The sequence below is a fragment of the Leucoraja erinacea genome, chromosome 2 (genome assembly GCF_028641065.1).
Source record: "Leucoraja erinacea ecotype New England chromosome 2, Leri_hhj_1, whole genome shotgun sequence".
NCBI classification, from domain to species: Eukaryota; Metazoa; Chordata; class Chondrichthyes; order Rajiformes; family Rajidae; genus Leucoraja; species Leucoraja erinaceus.
In genome coordinates this window covers 101,495,561-101,517,012 of record NC_073378.1, presented here as the reverse complement: position 1 = coordinate 101,517,012, position 21,452 = coordinate 101,495,561, and the positions used below count along the sequence as shown (strand labels likewise).

At 41.7% G+C, this 21,452-nt stretch overlaps 1 protein-coding gene across 2 annotated transcripts in view; it reads left to right on the top strand.

The window, feature by feature from the left end:
• Nucleotides 1–21,452, top strand: part of phf14 (PHD finger protein 14) — a 198,456-nt gene that overhangs the window by 74,191 nt on the left and 102,813 nt on the right. For both annotated transcript variants that reach the window (XM_055662012.1, XM_055662004.1), the window contains exons 11-14: nucleotides 7,332–7,427; nucleotides 8,842–8,945; nucleotides 15,020–15,151; nucleotides 19,276–19,444. In XM_055662012.1, coding sequence (XP_055517987.1) covers nucleotides 7,332–7,427; nucleotides 8,842–8,945; nucleotides 15,020–15,151; nucleotides 19,276–19,444 — 501 coding nt within the window. The remainder of the gene's footprint in view (nucleotides 1–7,331; nucleotides 7,428–8,841; nucleotides 8,946–15,019; nucleotides 15,152–19,275; nucleotides 19,445–21,452) is intronic.

Below are 21,452 nucleotides of genomic sequence, written 5' to 3'. Positions count from 1 at the left end.
AAGCCTGTTGTGCTGGCAACCAACTCACTCACGGCTGGTGGGGTTGCAGTTGACTCAGGGCTATTCCTTGAACTTCCATTTCAAGCAGGGTGCAAGGGCACCAAATTCAAGTGCAGTTTCATACCATTTCAAGCAGGGTGCAAGGCCACTAAAGGCAGCGAGTCGTGACCTCTCCCTCCCCCATCTTGCAGAGACTGAGCCACGCCCACACTTCCAGGTTCCATAGTCCCTCCCATCCTCCCACCAGAAGGGGCCTGGCCTTCATGGCGTGATTGACAGGAGAGAGAATCTCAACATTTTTTAAACACTAATAACTCTTGTATTTTTCATCGATGGGAAAAGTCCTCGGCACCTGATGAGCGGAGGGGGATTCTGAGTAAGATGGCCAAAAATCACAGCCGTACGTGGTAGGGTTTTTACTAAAATCACACAGGAAGTGGTCAAGATTAGACTTTTAATTATATAGAAGGCAGGGCAGCTTTAATTAGGCAAGGAAGCTCTAATTAGGCAAGGCAGCTCTAATTAGACAAGGCAGCTTGCTTTAGCACTTTCAAAACCAAAGGCAAGGCAGCTTGCTTTAGCACTTTCAAAACCAAAGGCAAGGCAGCTTGTTTTAGCAATTTCAAAACCAAAGGCAACACAGCTTTAGCACTTTCAAAACACACTCTGCATTTTCAAACTACATTTTCAAACCACATTAAGGGCACTGACAGGTCAGTAAAACCACTCACAGTTTAGTAAACATGTGTTCAGTGTTATTAACAGCTCAGACTGAGAATTGCGATCTCTCGCTCCCCCATCTTGCAGAGAACTGAGGCACCTCCTCACTTCCGGGTTTTATAGTCCCTTCTGAAGGGGCGTGGCCTTCAGGAGAGAGAATCTCAACATTTTTTAAACACTAATATCTCTTTTATTTTTAATCAATGGGAAAAATCCTCTTCTGCGCAGCGGAGGGGGACTCTGAGTAAGATGGCCAAAAATCACAGCCGTTAGTGGCAGTGTTGTTTCTAAAATCAATATACAGAACAACAGGAAGTGGTCAAGATCAGACTTTTAGTAATATAGAAGATAGATATAAGAGATGAATAGTCACAGAGTAAGGAGCCTAAAAACTAAATCTTTAAAGTTTGTCTTTGTTATGATTAATAAACAATTTTAACTCCACCAATCCAGTGAGAGAACATAGTTTTGAGTATTTGTATTCCGAACGCTTTGTAATTGGACAAAAATGTCAATAGGTTTATTTGTAATTTTGTGCAAGTCGGGTGGAGTCGCAGGCAGTGAAGAAACATAGAAAATAGGTGCAGGAGTAGGCCATTCAGCCCTTTGAGCCAGCACCACCATTAAATATGATCATGGATGATCACTCAAAATCAGTACCCCGTTCCTGCTTTCTCCGCATATCCCTTGATTTTGGTTGTCAAAGGATACAGTAGGATATGGATCAGTTTGAGATATTTACAGAGAAATCGCAGGTGGAGTTTATTCTGGCCAAGTGTGAGGCATTGGGATATTAAATGTAAGGGGAAAGTACACAGTTAATTGCAAGACCCGTGACAGCATTGATGCACAGAGGAACCTTGAAGCCCCAGTACTTAGCTCCTTGAAATTAGCGAAACAATTAAATAAAATGGTAGATCGCCTGCATTGGTCAGAGCTTTGAATATGAGTGTGATTAAATCTTGTTGCAGCTTCATAGAAGTTTGGTTAGGCTACAGTAACAGTACCATGGGAAGATGGTGTAGAACAAGCTTATGAGAGGAAAAAGACCAAGTACTCTGAACTGGCAACTGAAGCTGCCTAGAATGGCTGGAAGACCAATATTTTCCCTGTAGAAGTGGGATGCAGCGGATTTGTTGCTACATCTTCGACGAGTCTATTGAAGAAAATGGGGGTGAGGGGTCGCTCCCTTCAACAAGCAATCAAATCATGATCAAATTCTGCAGAAAAAAGCAGCAATTGGATTTGGATCAAAAGGAGAGACAACAATTGGGCCACAAGATGAAGACAGGAGGGTATGGAACTGAGGAGTGGTGTACCTGGGACGGCAGGTATCACCGTTGAGCCCTCTGGAGACGTTGTGGGCTTATCAATGAAATGTCAAAGAAGGAGGATGCCCACCTGATGACCCCGATGATGTACCTACCCTACCTTTCATCACTCCAATCCCACTGCCGATATCAAGAGTGCCGACTTAGCAAGGGGATTGAAACATCAAATGCTATTAGTTCTACTGAGTATTTTGTGCAGTTCTGGCTGCCCCATTAGAGAGAATGTGAAGGTTTTGGAAATAATGCAGAGGAGGTTTACTAGGATGTTGTCTGGTTTAGAGAGTATTAGTTATGAAAAGAGGTTGGACAAACATGAATTATTTTCCATGGGGTGTCAGAGATTGAGGGGAGACCTAATAGAAGTTTATAACATGAGAGGCATAGATCATGTACATAATCAAAATATTTTGGTAATATCAATGCTAGAGGAAGTAGCTTTAAGGGGGAAAATGTACTGGAGGTGTGCAGGACAAGTTTTTATTTACATCAAGAGTGATATGTGCCTGGGATGCACTACCTGAGGTGATTTTGTAAGCAGATATGATAATGGTGTTTAAGTGGCTTTTAGATAAGGATACAAAGAACATTTATTATCACATACACCAATTGGTGTAGTGAAATTTGACTTGCCATTGAAGTACACAAATAAAGATAAGACACAACATTAAAGAATTTAACAATAAACATAAAAACATCCCCCCACAATGGTTCCCACTGTGAGGGAAGGCACAAAGTCCAGTCCCCATCCCCTTGTCCACCCATAGTCGAGCCTATTGAGGCCTCCGCTGTCGCCGCTACGGCGGCCCGATGTTTCAGGCCCTTCTCGCCGGGTGATGGTGCTCTGGCGTCGGGAGAACCCTCTCAGCGGCTTGGGACACCTGAAATGGCCACTTCCTTACTGGAGACCGCGGCTACTGAAGCCAACAGGCTGAGCTGGACGGAGCTCCACCAATGGCGATCTAGCCGAGAGATCCCACGCTCCCGATGTTAAAGTCAGCGCCGTGGCTGGCTGCTCCATAGACCCGCAGCTCCGCGATGTTCACCTGCGGTCTCAGCTTTTCAGAGCTCCAGCGCGGCAACCCAGGCAAGGCATCGCCCGCTCCGTTCCGCGATAGCGCTCCAGCGCTGTGCCGGCGCCGAAGCCGTGGTTCTGGCCAGTCCCCTCAGGAAAAGCCGCTCCAGACCCGTTGGTAAGCTGCGAGGATGGGTCGAAGATGCTGCCCGGAGATAAGCCGCCTCTCCGACCAGGTCGGGACCAGGAAAAGCAGTTTCCCCCTACCCCCTCCCCCCCCCCCCCCCCCCACCCACATAAAAAAGAATAGACATCCAAACAAAACACTTTTTAACACTAAAAATTAAAAAAAGAAGTTCAAAGACAGACAGCTGCAGGCTGGGCAGCCGTACCCAACTGGACAGCGTGCCCCTTGTTTGTGAATAGGCAGAGAACAGAGTGATCCTAAAACCGGATGTCTGCCTCGCCAGCAGCCTGTGTCATTTCGACATTTTTTGTTATTTTTAGTGTCTAGGGCCTGTGAACTTTAACACAGTGAAGACGGTCTCCGGTAAGAAGAGGCCGACTCGGGAGCTCTGTGCTGCGGAGTGTTCCGATCCGTTCCATCACAGTGAAGAATGTTGATTCCACTGTGGTGGATGTTTATATTAAATTTAGGCAGGCAGCAGGAGCTGGGCCAGTGCAACATCCTGATAAAACCACCTCCACCCATCAAGGAGTTTGATAGTAAAGAGCCACTCCTGAAAGAGGTCCAGGACGTTGTGAAGAGAGCAAGAGCTGGCTCAGCCCCTGGCCCGAGTGGAGTCCCCTACAGGGTCTACAAGAACTGCCCCTTGTTACTGAAACGGCTGTGGAAGATCCTGAAAGTCATCTGGAGGAAAGGAAAAGTGGCGCAGCAGTGGCGATTCGCTGAACGAGTCTGGATCCCAAAGGAGGAAGATTCCAAGATGATCGATCAGTTCAGAATCATCTCCTTGCTAAGCGTTGAAGGCAACATTTTCTTCAGCATAGTGGCGAGGCGGCTGACCAACTTCCTCTCCAGCAATGGTTACATCGACAGCTCAGTGCAAAAGGGAGGCTTATCTGGAGTGCCGGGGTGTCTAGAGCACACGGGAGTGGTGACCCAGCTCATCAGAGAAGCCAGGGAGAACAAGGGTGACCTGACAGTGCTCTGGCTTGACCTGGCCAATTCCTACGGCTCCATCCCGCACAAGCTGATCCAGACAGTCATGGCCAAGCATCATGTGCCGGGCCAAGTGGCAGATCTCATCCTGGACTATTACAACCAGTTCAGCATGAAAGTCTCATCAGGGCCAGTAACATCAGAGTGCCACAGACTAGAGGTTGGGATCATCACAGGCTGTACCATCTCTGTGATCCTTTTTGCCTTGGCGATGAACCTGATTGTCAAGTCTGCTGAGCCAGAGTGCCGGGGCCCTCGGACCAAGTCAGGAATACGCCAACCACCAATCAGAGCCTTCATGGACGACCTGACTGTCACCACTGAGTCAGTGCCAGGAAGAAGGTGGATCCTGCAGGGGTTGGAGAAACTGATTGGATGGGCAAGGATGAGGTTTAAGCCAGGAAAATCAAGGTCACTGGTGCTGAAGAAGGGCAAAGTCATGGACAGGTTCCGCTTCAGCATCGACGAGACACCAATCCCAACTGTCTCCGAAAAGCCAGTGAAGAGTCTTGGCAAGGTGTTTAACAGCAGCCTGAAGGATACAGCATCTGTCCAGGCAACCTGTCAGGAGCTGGAGAGCTGGTTGAGAGCAGTGGACCAGTCGGGGCTTCCCGGCAAGTTCAAGGCATGGATTTACCAGCATGGTATCCTGCCAAGGATACTCTGGCCACTGCTTGTCTATGAAGTCCCAATATCCATCGTAGAGAGATTGGAGAGGAAAGTCAGCAGCTTTCTCAGAAGGTGGCTGGGACTGCCCAGGAGCCTTAGCAGCATCGCCCTTTACGGAAATAACACCAAGCTCCAGCTGCCCCTGAAGTCCCTGGAGGAGGAGTTCAAGGTGACTCGGGCCAGAGAGGTGATGATGTACAGGGACTCCAGCGACCCCAAGGTGGCTCAAGCAGGGGTGGAGGTGAAAACTGGGAGGAAGTGGAGAGCCGGCGAAGCCGTGCTGCAAGCAGAGTCCCGGATACGCCACAGAGTCCTGGTGGGAGCAGTGACTCGGGGAAGAGCAGGCCTGGGAATCTTCCCATCTCCCCTGTTTGACAAGGCCAAGGGGAAGGAGAGGAGCAGGCTGGTCCAGGAGGAAGTGAGGGCAGTGATGGAGGAGGAGAGGTGTACCAGAGCAGCTGGATTGAGGCAGCAGGGAGCTTGGACAAGGTGGGAGCAGGCCATGGACCGAAAAGTCGTATGGACTGAGCTCTGGCAGGCTGAACCACAGCGCATCAAGTTCCTGGTCCAGGCAGTGTATGATGTCCTGCCCAGCCCATCGAACCTCTTCATCTGGGGCAAAGCGGAATCTCCAGATTGCCCGCAATGCTCAGGCAAGGGGACGTTGGAACACATCCTGAGCTGTTGCCCAAAGTCTCTTGGGCCGGGCCGGTAGACATGGCGTCACGACCAGGTTCTCAATCCCATTGCAGAAGCCATCAGCATGGGAATCAGCAGCTGCAGACAAGAATGCCCCACCACCCAGATGATCACCTTCGTGAAGGCTGGAGTGCAGCTGCCAAGAACCACAGCAGCCAGGAATCAGTCAGGAATCCTTGCGACTGCGCAGGACTGGCAGCTTTCCGTAGACCTGGTGAAACAGCTGAATTTTCCACAGCACATTGCCACGACCACCCTGACGCCAGATATCCTCCTGGTCTCAGAGGCGATCAAAACCATCGTCCTGTTGGAACTGACAATGCCGTGGGAGGACCGTCTGGAGGAGGCCCACGGGAGGAAGATGGCCAAGTATGAAGAGCTGGTCATAGTCTTGTTGGACTGACATGACTGTAAGCAGGACTGTAAGGCAAAGTGTATGCCCATCGAGGTTGGCTGCAGAGGTTTTGCAGGGCAATTGCTCTACAAAGCCTTGAATGTACTGGGCATCAACGGAGTGGCAAGGAGAAGGGCCATCAAGAACACCACAGAGGCAGCTGAGAAGGCATCAAGATGGCTCTGGATCAGGAGAGGAGATCCATGGGGAGGAGCGAATGCCACCTGAACACGTCGTGGTCTGATCAACCACGGCTGGGTCGCCTGGGTGAGGGTGTCTGATGTTGAAAGACCCGAAACACCCAATGACCCTAGGTTACATCACTGATGATGTGTTCAGGAGCATCTATCGATGTATTTGTATCAATTGTATTGTGTTATTTTTTACTTGTCTGGCTATATCGTAACTCAAATATCACTGTACTTTAATGGTGCATGTGACAATAAATGTGAACTTTAACTTGATATGAATCGCGTTCAGGCAGAAGGGATTAGTTTAATTTGTAATTCTGTTTAGCACTTCAATTAAGGACCTGTACCTGTTCTGAACTATTCTTGTGCTTGACCTTAAAACCTAATGTATTGTTAAATACAATTCAAACAAAAACACCAGTAAATTAACTTTGATGTTTTTGAATTCAAATAAGGAAGTTATCTGAATAGCACACAGACTTTATGCGTGTGAATTTATACGGTGTTGTTGAAGCTGGATGATATTCTATATCAAAATCACACTTGGCGAGAAGATCTTGCATGATATGTAATTGAAAGGAACTGCAGATGCTGGTTTATACCAAAGATAGACATAACATGTCTAAGTAACTCAGTGGGTTAAGCAGCATCTCTGGAGAAAATGGGTAGCCGACTTTTCGGATCGGGACCTTTTTCGGTCTGAAACATCATCTATTAATTTTCTCCAGAGATGCTGCCTGACCCGCTGTGTTCCTCCAGCATTTTGTATCTATCTTTTGCAGGATATGTTATTCCTTTTTCACAGTCATTCTATAATACATACAACTTAATGTATGTTGGTATGGTTTGGAATCACAACAGATAAAATTTCTTAATTACTACCTAATCTTGTTTTGTATGATTTTTTGTTGTTCTGAATCCATTGCATTTTTATGTTTGTTTCCAGTAGTACTGATGAGGGAATTTGGATTGTTCTTTTTTAAAAGCAGCCTTTTCTCTGCTGAGACTGAACTTGTAAGTTTAGAGTGCCTCCTATTGAAAATGAAAGAAAAAGCAGACTGGGATAATTTACCTTTTTTGTTTTAATTCTGTGCACTATTTTCTTTACTAACACATATTTCTTTGTCATCAGTTGTTTGAATCCTTAGAAAACCTGAGAGATAAGAATGGCAAATTACGTCGGGAGGGGCAAATGCTGTGGAGTAATCTCAGTAACATAGTTGGACAGGTTAGTAGACATATTCTGTTGTGGTTATTTTAAGCAGTGTTTCTTTCAATACCAATATCATTTTCTGATTATTTTGATCAAAATTATACAAGGTATTGATATGAAAGCAATACAACACGCTTGTATGATCTGTGTAGTTTTGTTTTAGAAATAATAATTGCTATTTTTGCATAAAACACATGTATATCTTTCCATTTGCAATAACCGATTGACATGCCATTTGTCAATGACTTGCCCTCCCCCCCTCACTCAACCCATTTGATTTTGATTTTTGGTATGCAGTAATACAAAACTGGCAGTAACTATTGCCCTGTAGCAAAAATAAAGATATACTAATTTAAGCCACATTGTTTTGATTAACAAAGGCAGCATCATGAAAAAATAATTGCATTTGGTTCTTCTGCCTTTTCATTAGTAAAAGACAGTTGTGCCTAAGTATACAATTGTAATGCTGTTTGGTTATCTTTTTGTTCTATTCATAATTTTTTAGGAATACATTTTGAGTGGGTGAATTAGTTAATTAGAATTGCAATGAATGTAGTATTAGATGAGGGGCTAATAAATCTAAATTGGATGTAAAAATATAATTACTATAGTGTAAGGAGAATGAATAAATCACATGGGATGAAGCATTAATAGCACTTTGCAATAAAATATTTTATCCTGAGTATTTAAAAATTGTGAATTTGCAAAGAGCACCTTGCATTTATTAGCAAAGAGAGAAATGAGAAATAAACGCATGCACAGACACAAATGGGACTTGGGTTGTCTTGTGAAACTATAAAGCTAATGCAGGTAGGTTCTAATTGTAGTGTTTGAAATGGATTTTGCATATCAACTGCAATATCTTAGTTTTGATGCCTTACGCCAAGTCAGAAAATAACAAACCACAATTGGCAACTGGGCCTGCTAATACATTTCCAACCTCATGCAGTAAAACTGGCAGCAGCAGGATTCATTTACACAGCTTGCATGACACTTTTTTTTCCAGTTGGCTGAACAGATGCAGACCCACTGTGAAATGACTTTGATAGATGGTTGCTGTCTGGGAAGCGAGCGTGCTGCAGATTAGTGGAAACCCAAAGAGAATCTTGCCTGTTTTGCAGGGAGTATGGTCCAATAAGATAATTTTTCTAATTAACCTATAGAGCACCAATATATCTCGATGCTGTGGAAATAATCTTTAGACAAGACTCTTGGTTTTTTCTCCCATAAAGTAGCATGTCCTTATCTGTCACTTTGAAAACTTGTGGACATCATTGTTCTGTAAGTTGTTTATTTGAAAACGATTTGAAATTCAAATCACAATTTACTTTAGAATTTAAGCGTATACTGTGTGAAACTAAATTGCACCATATTGAATTTCATTTTGCACTAATTTTCCAGTTGTCTAAAAATATTTTTTAATTAATAGAAATTGAATTTTCCTGTGATTTTGCGTACACCCAAAGAAAGACGACCAAGTAAAAAGGATGGGGGAACATTAAAATCGTTATCACCTCCAGCAGTATTGTACAGGTATTCAATTTTATTTTGGGTTTTGTCCATCTTCCAGTCTATATAGTTAAGTTTTGGTGAAATTAATTCTGTCTGGCATTGTTTATGTCCAGGAAAATGATCCAGGACAAGGGGAGTGATCAAGCTGACAACATAAACATGGGTAACATTGGAAGCAAATAATGGAAGCTTTGAATTACATAAGAATATTAATTGAGCGAAAGATCAAAAATTGTTATAAAATGATTTCAACATGAGCAGATGTAGTCTGCAAATTAAGGCTAGGTCTTTGAGGAGCGGTTTACAGTCAGTTCTATGTAGGGATGGAATAAATCTGCAGCCCTTTTATGCAAACAGCAATTGATCTGAGGCAAATTGTTAAATTTAAATCTGAGATTGATAAATTGTTGTCAAAAGAAGATGTTAAATGTTATGGGCTAGCAGAGCTGCCAAGTAGTACGGATTTTCCATATTTAGTACGGAAATGGGATAAGAATACGGATGTATGGATTTGCTTTGTAAAATACGGATTTCTTTTTTAATCGGCCGACCATGTTTCATCTTGTTGCTTTAATAATGCAAGGATATAAAAAGTCATACTGTAACTAAAAATTATAGCAGATTAAATCTATTAGTATTTTAAATTTCAAGATCTGGATTATTATTTTCGTAAGCTTTGATCTGCCTGTCCTGCTACAGGTTTAAACAGCGTTGTCAGTTTAGCGCGACAGTGCTATGAGGTCTAATTATAGCACTACCAGCTGGGGCTTTCCACATAGCGCTATGGCCACAGCGCTATTGGTCAGACTGTTCGGGGAGGGAGAAGGAGAGAGGGAGAAAAAAAGGAAGGAAAGAGGGGGGGGGGGGGGGAGGGAGAGGGAAAGAGAGGAAGGAAGGAGAGAGAGCGAGGGAGGGAGAGGGAGGCTTCCAAAATGGCTTCTACATCATCATCTGCTGCTAAAAGCAGGAAGCAGCCGTTCAAACAGAAGTATACAAAGAGATGGCAATGAATGCACTTTCAAGTAAGGTGCGTAGAAGACATGTCAATTAGTAACAAAATTATGCCTTCTTGTACTCTTACATGGGAATGACCACACATAACAAATAACATTTTTTTCAGCAAAATGGCACTGCGTAAAAATACAGATTTCCTCAGCAAAATACAGATTTTCAGGTACTAGAATACTGAAATGCTCTGACAAAACTTGGCAGCTCTGGGCTAGTATATGAAGTTAAATCTCCATTCAGCCATTGAATAGTGAGGGTAATGTCCAATTCACTGCTGCCTCATTGTGGACAGTTTAAAAAACAAAGTGTTTAACTTCAAATATGCAAAATTGTAGCAGCCTGAAACCTATGTTTTGTTGTAATATCTAATTTATATTGATCCCACTAAGAAATGTCTTGTTTTTTTAATCGTGTTTTTATGGTGTGACTTTTTGTTTCTAAAAATATGGGACTGAACATATGATATTATCAGGGGCCCCAGTTTACGAATAAGGGGTAAGCCATTTAGAACGGAGACGAGGAAACACTTTTTCTCACAGCGAGTTGTGAGTCTGTGGAATTCTCTGCCTCAGAGGGCGGTGCAGGTCGGTTCTCTGGATACTTTCAAGAGAGAGCTAGATATGGCTCTTAAAGGAGTCAGGGGATATGGGAGAAGGCAGAAACGGGGTACTGATTGGGGATGATCAGCCATGATCACATTGAATGGAGGTGCTGGTTCGAAGGGCCGAATGGCCTACTCCTGCAACTATGGTCTATTGTCTATATTCAAGATTAGTAATTTACAGAAATATAGGTGGGAAATCAAGTTATGAGGAGGGTCCAAAAAACCTGGAAAGGGACACAGAAAGGCTTAATGAGTACACACAAAATTGTACTCCAACAAAAGTTACAGCGTCTTGGGTTAGCATACAACTCCCTCCACTGTTTTATCATGCTGAGCATTCAGTAGAGCATGCCAGAATCAGTACATGCAGCAGAATAATAATTCTAATGGATAGTCGTTCAGTTCAAAGCCCTACAGCCCTACCTTGTACTATTGAGCATGAATGGCATTCACTCAATTCTCAATAATGATGAAGCCTCCGCATGCGAGTGCAAAGGGGTTCGCAACTATCTTTAGTAACACGCGTGGAGTGAATGAAATATCTCTGCCTTTTCCTGACATCCTTGCCATTACAAATAAGTACACATCTGCATGGTGACCAAGCCTCTGGGCTACACCATTGATCCACAGACGTAAATTTGAGACTCTCTTTGCTGGACATGGAATTTTAAATCAGGTAATGAAACAGATCTGTGCTGGAAAACGTGAACAAATGGAGAGAGAAACTAGGTGAACCAGTAGGAACCCATTTCAGGTAACACATATTCCCTGTCTTCATTTCCTACCCTTAGTGGTCCATCTAGATTTCTTCTCTTTTATTCACCTTTCCATTCCCTCCCTGCACCACCCCACCCTGTTATGTAGATTTTCTATCCTTCACCTGATCCCATCTACCCCCACAATTATCCTCTTGGTTTTTTGGCTTCTCCTTAGTACTCCCCGTCATATTTTCCCTTCCTCCATCCTCCCACCCCCAATCTGGTTCCATCTGTGCAGCATCAATTCCTTATCTGGTTCCACTTATCGTATTTGTCTCTACATCTCCCCATCATCACTCCATGTGCCCATCACCTTGTACTTCACCTGGTTACACAGAATACCTATCTTATCCATTCTTCGTTTGGTTATCTTCCTGCTGCATTCTAAATCCTGATGGAGGGTCTCAACCAGAGGCATTGACCCTCCCTTTACCTCCACAGATGTTCCTTTGCTGCTGAATTTCCCCAGTAGTCTTGTTTTTTTTTTTTTAAATTCGTTCATTGATGATTAGTTGTGCTAAGTCCAGATCTAATTTATGGTATGATGCAAATGTACACAGAGCTGAATTCCAGGGGTGCAATGGCACTGATTGATCTTGATATGAAGACAGCATTTGGCTTTATATGGCATCCAGGAGGCTTAATAAAATTGAAGTTGAAGACATTTCAGGAACTATCTACATCCCATCCAAGACAAAGCAGTTTACTTGAGCTGATGCAACATAGTTGCAGAGTAAGCTAGTAACATTTACACTGCAGCTATTTATCAAGATGACAATGTCCGATTCTCCAAAATCTTTGACCTCTAAAACCTATAAGAATAGCTGCAGGTGGACGCGTATTATCATTCCTTCATCGATATCATATTAAGAACATGAGGCATGCAGCGTAATAGCACTCGCGATGTTTCTTCACCAAGTGCATGGTAAATGGTTCAAGGCAGCTTATCACCTTCTCTAGCATAACTAGAGATGGGAAATCAGTACTAGATGCGCCAATATTAATGATTTATTTTAAATGATAAATTGTGTTTGATATTGTGCTTGGCTGTGAGTGAGTTATGTCGTTAACATATCTGAAAAAGTTGAAGTTCAGTTAATGTTTAAAAAATAAAATCAAACTTCTAACAAAAAAGTGTTTTATGCATTCAGCAGCATGTGTGGGGACAGATTATTCACTCTTGCACACAGATTTAGAATTCTTATCAGACAGCACATAAAGAATGGAAGTAAACTGATCTTCTCTGATTGGCACACTGTGAACAGCAGGTTGGTATTTGAGCCCAGGGCATTGACACTCTTTATGAACAGTCTGGCTGAGGGGTCCAAACATCATATTTGTTAAGTGTGCTGTTGATTCTAAACCAGGTTGGAGTGTGAATTCAAAGGAAGATGTAAACATCACAGAGTGGTATACAGAAGCAGACCCTTCAGGTCACCATGATAATAACAACCATTTTGCTTATCATAACTAATCCCACTTGCCTGCAACAGGTCTGTAGCTTTGCCTATTCAAGTATCTGTCTAAAAGGTGCGATGTAGTGATTGCACCTGATTTCACTACATCCTCCGCCAGCGAATTCCACATAGCAACCACTGTTTTTCTTTTTTTAAACTTTTGCCCAAGTCCCTTTTAAAACGTATTTTTCTCATCTTAAACCTCGCCCTCCTATGGATATAGACAGCTGAATGATAGGACATAAGTGTGGCAAATGAAATATAACTTGGGGAAAATTTTAAGTTATTACTTTAATTACAAAACAGTAAAGCAGATATTTTTAATAGGAGAGATAAGGTAATGTTGATGTTCTTGTACACAAGTCACTGAAAGTCCCCTTAAAGGTGCAGCAAGCAATAGGAAGGTAAATGGTACATTGGCCTTTATCACAAAACACTTGAATATTGAATTAAAGATGTATTTTTTGTAATTGTATCGGGCCCAGGTGGGACTGAACAGTTTTAAAAATAGATACTCATGCCACAGAATGCATGCAACTAGTTCACTAAACTAGTTCAAGTGTTTGCCAAATAAGGAGAGATTGTCGACTAGTCCTGTATTCGAGTTTGGAAGAATGAGAAGAAATGTCATTGAAATTTACAAAATTCATGTTAGGCCTGATAAGTAAGACGCAGGAAAGTTCTTCTTTTTGGTGTCCATAATCAGTCTCAATAAGTTAGGTCATTTAGGACAAATATGCAAATATTTTTTTTTCACACAAGGGTGATGAATCTTTGGAATTCTCTATCCCAGTGTGCTGTGGATACCTAGTTGTTGAGTTTGTGCAAAACAGCAATGGCTATATTTTAGTCTGCTAAATAAATCAAGGAATCTATGAATAGTGTAGGAAAATTATGTTGAGTTAGAAGGTCAGTCATGACAGAGCAAGCTCAAATGACTTAATGCTGGTTCTATTTCTTAATTCCAGAGTTAAATTATTATTGCTTTTGAAATAGCTTAAGAATGCGTACCTCTTATATTACAGCTTTTTCATTAAGTAGCAAACTGAAAATATAGCTACTGTAAGTAAATCATCCCAGTAATAGAGTAACACAATCCTTAGTTTTCAATTTTACAGTATTTGGTTTGTATGAGTTTATTTTTAGAAATCAAATCAATTACATTAGTTTGAAGAAAATAAATCAGTTAAGTATTCTGTGCTCAAGAATAAAATTTCTCCTAAATTTGTCACAGATTGAATATAGTTTATTGTCAAGTGTACCGAGGTACAGTGAGAAGCTTTTGTTGCGTGCTAACCAGTCAGCGGAAAGCCATAGATGATTACAATCATGCCATATACAGTGTATGGATAAATGTTAAGGGAATAACATTTAGTGCAAGGTAAAGCCAGCAAAGTCCGAACAAAGATAGTCCAAGGGTCACCACTGAGGTAAATATTAGTTCAGGGCCGCTCTCTAGTTGTGGAAGGATGATTTGGTTGCTTGATAACATTTGAGGAGAAAGTGTCCCTGAATCTGGAAGTGTGCGTTTTCACACGTCATTGTTGTGCTGTAGGATTAGTGGGGAATATGTATAACCTTTGATTTAGGTGTCATCCTGGAGGAAATTTAAGTTTGGTGTGTGTGATTATAACAGATGATTGTAAAGTTGAACAGCCTTAATTCACACATGCTGTAATGTAGGTATAGTGGCAGATTATTATATCGTTCAAGAGATCGCTCCATTATCTCTAGTCACTTAAGAGACAGCATGGTATTAGGAGAATATCGTATTACGCATGTGAGCTCTTCACAAGACTATCAGAGCTTTTATAAAGATAAATCTTCATAACACAGTCTTTTGATTAATAGTTTGTTTATTGTTGAAGAAAAACTAAGATATTCATCAAACCTTCTCTGACTCGTATACTCTAATCCTCGTCAGACTTCAGCATATCGCTTTTGAACGTTAGAAAATTCCTCATCTCAGCATAACTCCACATGGTCAAAGGATATTCCTTCCTACCATGTTGAGCTCCAAAACTAAACTAACAAATTACAGCTTCTGCGCAAGAATCTCAGCAGCAAATATGCCACCAACTACGTAATAAATCCCACCCACATAATTACAGGCTGGCAAAATTTAAAGGCAAATGCCATAATTAATGACGCACAATAAAGCCAAATAGCCACTACAGTAGGTTTATAATCACTTATTCAACAGTGAATATCAGTATTATGCTCTGGTCGGTTGATTCTCGATTAAATAGAATTAATATTTTTTTGCAGTTGTGGAATTTGCAAGAAGAATCATGACCAGCACCTCCTCGTCCTATGTGACACTTGCAAACTCTATTATCATCTTGGCTGCTTAGATCCCCCCCTCACCAGGATGCCCAAAAAGACCAAAAATAGTTACTGGTAAGAATTTTTCACTTTACTATGCATACAGAGAGTTTGTATTGTATGTAGAGTTTTTAATGCAAAAGAGTGAAAATATGCTGCAATTTTAATGTTGCAATTGGTTACAATCCTTTTTACAACTTTCATTTTGTAGCTGGAAGAGAGGAAAGGCAGGGCAAAGCCTGGCAGATAAAGGGGTTTTCTTGATAGGCAGATGGTTCGACAAAGGCCAGAGAGGAAAGGACAAAAAGTATGAGACAACAGGATTGAAGGCAAATTGAGGCTGTAGTAGCCAGGGAGAAATGGATGCGAGTCCAGGTTGGGGGGGGGTTATAGATGCCAAAAATTGGAGAATTCAATGTTCATACTGTTGTGTTGTGAGCTCCCCACGTGGAATATGAGGTGCTGTATGGGTGTGGACTCGCTCTGGCAATGGAAGAGCCCACTCACTCCGCAACTCCTTGGTTCACTCACCCCTTCCCTCCCAAACCACCCTCACCCTAGGTATTTTCCCCTGCACCCGCAGGAGATGTAACACCTACCCCTATACCACCCCTCTCACCTTCATCCAGGGACCCTAGCAGTCCTTCCAGGTGAGCCAGAGTTTCATGTGTACCTCCACTAACCTCATCTACTGCATTTGGTTTTCCTGATATGGCCTCCTGTACATCGGCGAGATGAGGCGAAGACTCAACGTTTGTTTTATGGAACATTTGCACTCGGTCTGCCAAGGCCTACTAGATCCCCCAGTTGTTAACTGTTTTAACTCCCCATTCTCATACTGACCCTTCTGTCCAGAGCCTCCTCCATTACCAGAGTGATGCCACATGCAAACTGGTGGAACTGCACCTCAAATTCTGCTTTGATAACTTGCAACCCAGCGGTATGAATATTGAATTCAGCAATTTTAGGTAACTACAAACTCCCTTCTTCTCCCACCCCTCCTGGATTCACACCAATTTCTCCACCTCTTGCTTTTCTTCCACCTAATGTTCCATCCTCTAGTTTTGCAATTCACAACTCTTCAATCCTTTTTTTTTTCACACCTTCTGTCTTTTCATCTCTGGCCTTGCCCAACTATCTGTCTCAACCGCTCCCCCACCTCTATCCACTTTTACCTGCCAACCTTTGTACCGCCCATCCTCTCCAGCTTTCTCCTCTTCCTTCCCCCCACAATCAGTCAGAAGAAGGGTCTGACCCGAAACATCACCGGTTTTTTCTCCAGAGATGCTGCCTGACCCACTCAGTTATTCCAGTGTTTTTTTTTAATATATATCTAGAGTTTTTTGAGGAGGAAATTTGGTCCTAAAAGTCTATTGTTTGAGAAATAATCAAATAATGTATGGAATAGGATATGTCACGGTTTGTTTTTGTTGGAGCGATGTTCAATTAGTTTGTATGTTTTTGGTGCCAATTATAGCTCCATTAGTTGCACTTTCACTTTAATATCATAGATGCAGATTTAAGCATGTTCAGCATTTCCTAAATGCTCACTACCAGAGGTAGTAACTTTCAAATGAGGTACCCAGTCAGCCCTCTCCGATGGCCACATGGCATGATCCCATGGCATGTGAAGTTATGGTCACATGATCCCATGGCACGTGAGAGTTATTCCTAGTTTCTTGGGCAAAATCAATCTCTGAGCAATATTAGAATGAATTTAATCGTCAATAATTTATTACTGTTGGTGAGACCTTGCTGTACACAAGTTGGTTTTATGTTTCATATGTTACTGTACTGCAAAGGTACTTAATTGTCAAGTGCTTTGAGACTTTCTAAGCAGGATGTAAAAGTATCGAAATGAATTGACGTATGAAGTTTCGGTCCTTTTTTTACATTTGCTCTCACATAGCAAATTATTTTATAAGATGTCTAATGTCAGGAATTATTTTGATCACAGTCAAACTGATCACATGTAATATAGATTAGATGTTTGAGAAACATAACCCCTTTAACCTCTTCCAAGATTGCCCTGTATTTGGCTCCATCCATCTTCCCATCTGACCAGCTTCCCTATCCCTACTGAAGAAAAGCATCCCCACAGCATGATGCTGCCACCACCATGTTTCACAGTGGGGATGGTGTGTTCAGAGTGATGTGCAGTGTTAGTTTTCCACCACACATAGCGTTTTTGCATTTAGGCCAAAAACTTCAATCTTGGTCTCATCTGACCAGAGCACCTTCCTCTACATGTTTGCTGTGTCCCCCATATGGCTTGTGGCAAACTTCAAACGGGACTTCTTATGGCCTTTTTTTAACAATGGCTTTCTTCTTGCCACTCTTTCATAAAGGCCCGATTTGTGGAGTGCACGACTAATAGTTGTCCTGTGGACAGATTCTCCCACCTGAGCTGTGGATCTCTGCAGCTCCTCCAGAGTTACCATGGCCTGCTTCTCTGATCAATGCTCTCCTTGCCCGGCCTGTCAGTTTAGGTGGACGGCCATGTCTTGGTATGTTTGCAGTTGTGCCATACTCTTTCCATTTTCGGATGATGGATTGAACAGTGCTCCATGAGATGTTCAAAGCTTGGGATATTTTTTTATAACCTAACCCTGCTTTAAACTTCTCCACAACTTTATCCCTGACCTGTCTGGTGTGTTCCTTGGGCTTCATGATGCTGTTTGTTCACTAATGTTCTCTAACAAACCTCTGAGGCCTTCACAGAACAGTTGTATTTATACTGAGATTAGATTACACACGTGGACTCTATTTACTAATTAGGTGACTTCTGAAGGCAATTGGTTGCACTGGATTTTATTTAGGGGTATCAGAGTAAAGGGGGCTGAATACTTTTGCACGCCACACTTTTCAGTTTTTTATTTGTAAAAAAATTTGAAAACCATGTATCATTTTCCTTCCACTTCACAATTATGCGCCACTTTGTGTTGGTCTATCACATAAAATCCCAATAAAATACATTTACATTTGTGGGTGTAACGTGACAAAATGTGGAAAAGTTCAAGGGGTATGAAAACTTTTGCAAGCCACTGTATATGATCCACAAATAACAATAAATATCCATATATTTGGCAATAAATTAAATCTTAGCATGCTAGTGAAAGTGTGCCCAAGATGAATACACATTTTATTTTGCAGAACTGGCAGCTGTCCTTTCTGTGAATGCAGGCTTGAGCTGTGCTCCAGATCACATACTTGTGCATCACTTTTAATTAGTCTGAACACACTCTGCAAGATAAGATCATTGCAGAGAAATTGAGTTGTATTGATTGTTCTGTCTCACCTTTGTCATGCTTTTATGAATTCTTTTGAGCCTTAATGTACCAAAGTCTAAATGTTGTTGGGAGGGTGGAGTTTAATTCCATGCCCTTTCCTTTGTGGTTCATGAGATTTTAAAATATATTTATATGCTAAGCATGATTGGATTTGTCATGGGCCATGACCTATTTGAACATGTGCAATTTATATCCCTGTTAAAAATCCTCAAGGGTAAGAAGTGTCTCATTGTTTAGTCTTTTATGTAGCTCATTTTGTTCTGATTCATAGGATGAATTTTTGTGTACTTGTACTTCACTTCTGTGTGAAAAGCAATTGACCAGTTTGCAGAAAATATAATGCTTCTCATTTCAGGTAGATATGAAGCATGTTTTCTTTGTCAGGAAACTCAGGGAATCATGTTATTCCCAATAGGGACAACACTCAGAGTGAAAATGTTGCCCTTTAGGTCCGTCTAAAATCTCTTCCTTTCCACTTTAACCCAATGCCCACTAGTTTTAGAATCTTCTATTGTAAAAGGTCTGTGAGCGTTCACTTTTTTCATGCCCCTCATGATCTCGTACACCTCAATAAGATCACCCTTCACCCTCCTATGCTCCAACGAAAAAAGCACCACCCATTCCAATCTTTTTCTGTAACTTAAGATCAGGCCAAAACACCGTAAAATAGGAATTAAAGTTATTGCTAGCTGTGACTTGGTCACACATTGTGGTTGTCAAGTTTACTGCAGTATTGAGTAAATATTTGGAAGGAACCCAATTGCTATCAGCGAAAAACACAGTGGATAGCAATATTGAAATCTGGAGAGCGTTCTAGTGAAATGTTATAACTTCATGCAGAAAAGGGTAATGTAATTGTACTTTTTTTCTCTTTATCTCACTCTGCTGAAGCTCTGTTCTATCCTCCAGGCAATGCTCAGAATGTGACCAAGCAGGGAGTAGTGACTTGGAGGCAGACATCACCATGGAAACTTTACCAGATGGGACCAAGAGATCAAGGAGGCAGATTAAGGAGCCTGTGAAATTCACTCCATTGGATATTGTGATTGAACCAAAGAAGATCATGAGCAAAAATATGGTAATTTAATCCCCTCTTCCTCGATAGTTTTACTGTATTTTTAAAATGCTAGACATTATGATAGATGTTTTGCAATGGCCAGATGGCAAATTGTTTGCAATGGCAATGACATTGCCACTATTTAATGTAATTACTTCAAAACTTAATTTCCTCAGTTTACACATGCTGTTAAACATGAACGTCTCTGTCAGCAAAACCCTGCTTCTGTACATTATAGGTTGCTGTACTCTAAGCATTTGATGGAGTTTGAGAACTACAGCTATTTCACACTATTGGTATAAAGATCAGTAAAATTGTTGTGCCTTGTTGAATGTGGTGGAATCATTGTTTTAAGTGCACAAAGATATAATTGCTGAATAACTTCTGAATCTTAAAACAAATTGTATGTAATCCAATGGGGGAAAACTTTTTTTAGTTTCCTTTTGAAATATTTCCTTTCAACCTTACTTCATGCATGTGTCCCAGTTTTTACTTCATTCGGTGCAGATAAATGTGCAGTTTACATCTCTCATAATACATCCATCAGGTTAGTTGCCAAGCCAGGTTGATTTTGTCTCAAAGAAAGCAAAGTACAGTAGATCCTGGAAATCTGAAAGAAAAGTAGCTCATGCTGGAAATACTAAAACATTGTCAGACACAAAATGCTGGAGTAACTCAGCAGCACTGGCAGTATCGCTGGATAGAAGGAAGAGGTGACGTTTCGGGTCGAGTTTCTGTATTCCACAATTTGAGATTTGTAATAGAAAAAATCATATGTAGTTAAAGTGCACGTTGTCAGATGTTATTAAAGGGTATTTTTATACATTTGATTTCACCATGTAGAAAATACAGCTGTGTTTATACATAGTCTCCCCATTTCAGGGCACCATAATGTTTGGGACACATGGCTTCACAGGTATTTGTAATTGCTCAGGTGTTTTTAAATGTCTCCTTAATGCAGGTATTAGAGTGGTCTCAGCACCTAGTCTTTCCTCCAGTCTTTCCATCACCTTTGGAAACTTTTATTGCAGTTTATCAACGTGAGGACCAAAGTTGTGCCAATGAAAGTCAAAAAAGCCATTATTAGACTGAGAAACAAGAATAAAACTGTCAGAGACATCAGCCAAACCTAAGGCTTACCAAAATCAACTGTTTGGAACATAATTAAGAAGAATGAGAGCACTAATCGCAAAGGGACTGGCAGGCCAAGGAAGACCTCTACAGCTGATGACACTAGAATTTTCTCTATAATAAAGAAAAATCTCCAAATACCTGCCTGACAGATCAGAAACACTCTTCAGGAGTCAGGTGTGGATTTGTCAATAACTTTGTCAAGCAGTAGACTTCATGAACAGAAATACAGAGGCTACACTGCAAGATGCAAACCACTGGTTAGCTGCAAAAATAGGATGGCCAGGTTACAATTTGTCAAGAATTACTTAAAAGAGCAACCACAGTTCTGGAAAAAGGTCTTGTGGACAGATGAGACAAAGATTAACTTATATCAGAGTGATGGCAAGAGCAAAGTATAGAGTAGAGAAGGAACTGCCCAAGATCCAAAGCATACTACCTAATCTGTGATACACAGTGGTGGGGGTGTTATGGCCTGGGCAGGTATGGCTGCTGAAGGTACTGGCTCACTTATCCTCATTGATAATACAACTGCTGATGGTAGTAGCATAATGAATTCTGAAATGTATAGACACATCCTATCTGCTGAAGTTCAAACAAATGCCTCAAAACTCATTGGCCGGCGGTTCATTATACGGCAAGACAATACTGCCAAAGCAACAAAGGGCAATTCTTCAGTGGCCAAGTGATTCACCCGATCTGAACCCAATTGAGTATGCCTTTTATATGCTGAAGAGAAAACGGAAGGAAACTAGCCCCCAAAACAAGCATAAGCTGAAGATGGCTGCAATACAGGTCTGCCAGAGCATCACCAGAGGAGACACCCAGCAACTGGTGATTTCCATGAATCGCAGACTTCAAGCAGTCATTACATGCAAAGGATATGCAACAAAATACT